The sequence below is a fragment of the Rhinopithecus bieti genome, unplaced genomic scaffold, assembly GCF_001698545.2.
Source record: "Rhinopithecus bieti isolate Rb0 unplaced genomic scaffold, ASM169854v2 scaffold_20840, whole genome shotgun sequence".
Lineage (NCBI taxonomy): Eukaryota > Metazoa > Chordata > Mammalia > Primates > Cercopithecidae > Rhinopithecus > Rhinopithecus bieti.
In genome coordinates this window covers 178,460-184,459 of record NW_016809955.1, presented here as the reverse complement: position 1 = coordinate 184,459, position 6,000 = coordinate 178,460, and the positions used below count along the sequence as shown (strand labels likewise).

Here is a 6,000-nt window from a genome sequence, read left to right as displayed (position 1 = left end):
GTGCTGTGTTTTCAGCTCCGTCAGGTCATTTATGTTCTTCTCTAAACTGGCTGTTCTAATTAGCAATTTGTCTTACCTTTTTTTCAAGGTTCTTAGCTTCCTTGCGTTGGGTTAGAACATGCTCCTTTAACTCGGAGGAGTTTGTTATTACCCACCTTCTGAAGCCTATGTCTGTCAATTTGTCAAACTCATTCTCTGTCCAGTTTTCTTCCCTTGCTGGTGAGGAGTTGTGATCCTTTGGAGGAGAAGAGGCATTTTGGTTTTGGAATTTTCAGCCTTTTGTGCTGGTTTCTCCCCATCTTCGTGGATTTGTCTACCTTTTGTCTTTGATGTTGGTGACTTTCGGATGGGGTCTCTGAGTGGATGTGCTGTTCCTTTCTGTTTGTTAGTTTTCCTTCTAACAGTCATGCCTCTCTGCTGCAGGTCTGCTGGATTTTGCTGAAGGTCCACTCCAGACCCTGTTGGCGTGGGTGTCACCAGTGGGGCTGCCTGTTCTTTCCTTTGGAAACTTCATCCTAGAGGGGCACATGCCAGATGCCAGCCAGAGCTTTCCTGTATGAGGTTTTGTTGGCCCCTACTGGGAGGTGTCTCCCAGTCAGGATACACAGGGGCCAGGGACCCACTTGAGGAGGCCATCTGACCCTTAGCAAGCTTGAACGCTGTGCTAGGAGATCCGCTGCTCTCTTCAGAGCTGTCAGGCAGGTACACTTAAGTCTTCTGACACTGCACCCACAGCCGCCTCTTCCCCAGGTGCTCTGTCCCAGGGAGATGGGAGTTTTATTTATCTCCCCAACTTCTTAACATCTCTAAAATCTGGAATGTGTCTCATAATAGATACCATCTCCTACTCACTGTCATCCAGGTTGCAGGCATAATCAAGTTGTGTGAATGCCTGGTATGAATGAGAAAGCACCAGCAACAATGAACAATAAACAATTACCAATAAAATTTGAGTAATTTCATTTGAAATTACCACTTACAAATCTTGATTCTGGTTTGTATTCTAACACTGCCACAACAGGATAAAACATTCTTGTTTTCTCCCTCTGGACTCCATGATCATTGAAATAATTTTTTTTTTTCTCCAAAACAAAGTCTGGCTCTATCTCCTAGGCTGGAGTACAGTGGCATAATCTCAGCTCACTGCAACCTCTGCTTCCTGGGCTCAAGCAATCCTCCCACCTCAGCCTCCCGAGGAGCTGGGACTATAGGCATGCACCATTACGTCTAGCTCATTTTGTATTTTTTCTAGAGACAGGGTTTCACCATGATGCCCAGGCTGGTCTTGAACTCCTGGGCTCAAGTGATCACCCATCTTGGCCTCTCAAAGTGCTAGGATTACAAGAGTGAGTCACGGTACCAAGCCTAAAATAAGTTTATAACTCTGTAGCACAAGTATATTCTCATGTCATGTAATTGTTCCTTGTTTGACTGTGACAAAGAGAAGACCTTTTGTAATGGGGGGAGCCTCAGACTGATCTGTATATGATGCAAGAATGTTTAAGGAAAGATAACTTCAAGGGTCTCCCAGTCGAGGACTGCAGATAATTAACTGCCAATAAAAGCTTTTACATGACTCCCTCTTCTCTGCAAATATCGTGCTAATGAGTACCTTCTTCCTGGGAAGGCTCCTGCTACCCCATCAGTGGGGACTGTTCAGGGACATTTGGAGATTCATACACTTTGAGAGTAGGATGGGGAACAGGACTCATCTTTTCAAGCAGCTGCAATGAGCCAGATGCTTTATGTTACTTCATTTATTCCTCTCCATAGGAAATGTGTTATTCTTAGTTTCGTTTTACAAATGAGAGAGCAAAGTCTCAGAGAGGTTAGGGAGTTTCCCAAGGTCAAAGTCATAATAAACACATGGGTTCAGATGAGGTTTACCAGATATTTCAAAGCTTCTTTTCCTTTACAATTGTAACATAATGTTTATAGAAGAATATTTGAAATATCTGCAATTAATAATCAAATATATTAATCAATTAATTACAACTAATTGTCATAATCTGTATGATTCTTCTCCTTCCCCTAATTTATCATTCTTTTCACATCTAGTGCCACCAGGACATTTGCGATGTACTCTGGAATCCCTCTGGAAGGAGCTGTCCTCACGGCATGAAGGATTAGAGGAGTTAATAAATAAACAAACACAACCTTTCTCCTGGGAAATTGTGATCCTCTCTAGAAGCTGGGCTGTGGACCTGAATTTGCAGGAGAAGCCAGGAGTCATCTGTGATGCTCTGTTGATAGCACAGAACAGCCCTGGCAGGGCCAGGACTACTGCACTTGCACTGCTCTTACTTTGAAGCAGAACCTGGTGAACGTGGGGACTACACCAGGAAGGTGTGTGTCAGGGCCAAAATCCTCTGCCTGAGTCCTGAGAGCAGCACAGAGGCCTTGAAGGCTGCAGTGTCTGTGATGGATTACCCCGCGTCCTATAGCCTTGCAGGCACCCAGCACATGGAAGCCCTGCTGCAGTCCCTCGTGATTGTCTTGCTTGGCTTCAGGTCTCTCTTGAGTGACCAGCTCGGCTGTGAGGTTTTAAATCTGCTCACAGCCCAGCAGTATGAGATATTCTCCAGAAGCCTCCGCAAGAACAGAGAATTGTTTGTCCACGGCTTACCTGGCTCAGGGAAGACCATCATGGCCATGAAGATCATGGAGAAGATCAGGAATGTGTTTCACTGTGAGGCAGAGAGAATTCTCTACGTTTGTGAAAGTCAGTCTCTGAGGAACTTCATCAGGTAAACAATTGGACCTTATGTCTCTAAGTATTATTTAATCTGGGTTTAATTTTCTCTGCTAAATAACCTTGTTCCTTGAAAATTAAGTGGTAAAATTATCTGTGACAACAAGCTGTGTTTAGGAGAGCAGCATGGGGTAATTTTTTCTACCTTTTTTAGCTAAAGAAAACCGACTCAGGTCATTTTCATTTTCTTGAGACAGAGTCTTGCTCTGTCACCCAGGCTGGAGTACAGTGGCGCCATCACGACTCATTGCAGCCTCAACCTCCTGAGGTCAAGCATTCCTTCCACCTCAGGCTCCTGAGAAGCTAGGACCCAGTTGCATGCCATCATGCCTGGATAATTTAAAATATTTTGTGAAAACACTATGTAGCCCAGGCTGGAGTGATCATAGTTCAGCATGTATTCCTGAACTCCTGGGCTGAAGTGATCCTCCTGCCTCAGCCTCCCCAATTGCTGAGATTATAGGCATGAGCCACTGTGCCAGGCTCAATTGGGTTTGGATGGTGCCTGCCTACCTCTGCAATCTGGCTTTAGCTAGCTGGGACTTACTTCATTAAAGATCTGAAAATCCACCCAGCCATGGTAAAATAAAACAAAATGCTTTTAAAATTTAAGTTAACTTTTATTTTAGAATATTCATAGACTTACAGAAAAGTTGCAAAGATAGTACAGAAAGTTCCTGCGTACCCCTCACTCAGTTCCCTCTTTCATTACTACATTACTGTGGTTCACTTGTCACAACCATAGTACAGTGCTGTGAACTAAACTCCACATTTTCTCTGGATTTCCCAGTTTTCTCCTACTGTGCTTTGTCTGTTCCAGGATCCCATCCAGGACACCATATGACATTTAGCAGTTATGTCTCCTTAGCTTCCTTGGATCTATGATAATTTTCAGACTTTATTTTGAAGACCTGGATAGCTTTGAGAAGCACTGTTCAGGCATTTTGTAGAATGTTCCTTTTGGGTTTGTCTGATGTTTTCTCATAGTTAGCCTGGAGTTACAGGTTGTCAACTTAAAATCACACAATTTATAAGTTTAGAAAGGAGATTTTATTTATTATAAAGTGTTACAACCTGCAGGCTGGCCATCCTGATTGGGGGGAAGCTTAGGCAGAAAGGCAGCACTTTGAGAGAAGGCAGGATGGAACAGGGATTTGTGCTGAATGGCTTGGGAAAGTATACATATTCATCAGGTTATAGGAGGAGCTATGAATACTCCTGAGAGGCGGTTGTGCATATGCATGGAGAGTAAACATGCTTATTGTGTGTATTGTCCCACGTTCACTTTTAGTAGAGACAACTTTTTTGTTTTTTTGAGATGGAGTTTTGCTCTGTCACCTAGGCTGGAGTGCAGTGGTGTGATCTCAGCTCACTGCAACTGCTGCCTCTTGGGTTCAAGGAAATTCTCCTGCCTCAACCTCCCAAGTAGCTGGGACTACAGGTGTGTGTCACCATACCTGTCTAATTTTGTGTTTTAGTAGAGACGAGGTTTCGCCATGTTGGCCAGCCTGGTCTTGAACTCCTGACCTCAGGTGATCCACCCGTCTCGGCCTCCCAAAGTGTTGGGATTACAGGCGTGAGCCTCCGCGCCCAGCCAGTAGAGACTTAGCTTTTATATGTATTACAATTAGACCCTATATGTTTTGACTTTTATATCTATTACAATTAGACCCTATACATCAAAAGTCTTTTCAGGACAAGAAGGCACTCAAGAGCTGAGACTCGAAACCAGCCAGAACCTGTCCATGGTTGGTGGTCTTGTTATTAGGAGAAAGTTACTAAAATCAGTCTCTTGTCCAGTCAAAGTTGTAGTTATGGCTGGTGGAGCAGGCGGTCAGTTGGTTCATGTCTGGCAGTGGATGAGCTGCAGTTGTTTTAATATTGCTTATCTCCAGGCCAGTGCTTGTTTAGCTGATAGAAGAAAAGAAAAGCTTGTGGCCATTAGAACATAGTTTATTCTTTAACTGTAGGGATGTGTGACTTAACTTGGTCCTATTTATAACTTGGTATCTTATTGCCACAAAGAGACTGTTTCATCAGTCTTATGATGTTTATTTTAAACTGAGTGCTGGTCAGTTGTTGTGTCTAAACTGCAAAAGAGAGCGGTTATAATGAGGTGCAGCTGACCGGCCATCCCATCATGCTTGCAAATTCAGCTTTTAAGGTTTTTCTGGGGTTCCCTTGGCCAAGAGGGGGTCTGTTCAGTGGTTGGGGGGCTTAGGATTTTATTTTTCATACTCAAGGTTTTCAAGAGGAGAACCACAGGAGTGAACTGTAATTGTCATCATATCATATCAAGCGTGTATGCGATCAACATGTCTTATCATGTTGATATTAACCTTGACCACATGAGTCAGGAAGTGTTTGCCAGGTTAATCCACTGTAGTTACTTTCCCTCCCTCAAATGTCATAAGTGCAGTTCACGCTCAAAGGGTGGGGACTGAAGTGCCACTTCCTTCATGTGGGGAGAGAGGATGAAGCTATTATACATACGTTATTTGGAATTCTTCTGTATAGGAGACCATTTACTCATTCATTCAATCCTTTACTCGTATGAATGAACTTATAGGTACTTATTTAATATTTTGTGTTATATTTGAATACTACATTGTTTATTTAGTTGCTCAAATTGTTCTAGTATGAGCCATTGGAAGTTCTTTCTTTTTTTATTTATTTTATTTTGCTTTAAGTTCTGGGATACATGTGCAGAACATGCAGGTTTGTTACATAGATATGCCATGGTGGTTTGCTGCACCAATCAACCTGTCATCTAGGTTTTAAGCCCTGCATGCGTTAAGTATTTGTCCTAATGCTCTCCCTCTCCTTGCCCCCCTACCCTCTGACAGGCCCCAGTGTGTGATGTTCCCCTTTGTGTGTCCGTGTGTTCTCATTGTTCAACTCCCATTCATGAGTGAGAACATGTGGTGTTTGGTTTTCTGTTCCTGTGTTAGTTTGCTGAGAATGATGGCTTCCAGCTTCATCCACGTCTTTGCAAAGGACGTGAACTCATTCTTTTGTACGGTTGCATAGTGTGTATGTGCCACATTTTCTTAATCCAGTCTATCATTGATGGGCATTTGGGTTGGTTCCAAGTTTTTGCTATTGTAAATAGTGCTGCAATAAACATATATGTGCATGTGTCTTTATAGTAGAATGATTTATAATCCTTTGGGTATATACCCAGTAATGGGAATGCTGGGTCAAGTGGTATTTCTGGTTCTAGGTCCTTGAGGAATTGCCACACTGTC

At 43.1% G+C, this 6,000-nt stretch overlaps 1 protein-coding gene across 3 annotated transcripts in view; it reads left to right on the top strand.

Moving 5' to 3' along the window:
- The window catches only part of LOC108541467 (schlafen family member 12-like), a 61,873-nt gene that overhangs the window by 18,157 nt on the left and 37,716 nt on the right, over window positions 1-6,000 (top strand). For all 3 annotated transcript variants that reach the window (XM_017891018.1, XM_017891020.1, XM_017891019.1), the window contains exon 2: window positions 2,059-2,747. In XM_017891018.1, coding sequence (XP_017746507.1) covers window positions 2,422-2,747 — 326 coding nt within the window. In that variant the 5' untranslated portion in view covers window positions 2,059-2,421. The remainder of the gene's footprint in view (window positions 1-2,058; window positions 2,748-6,000) is intronic.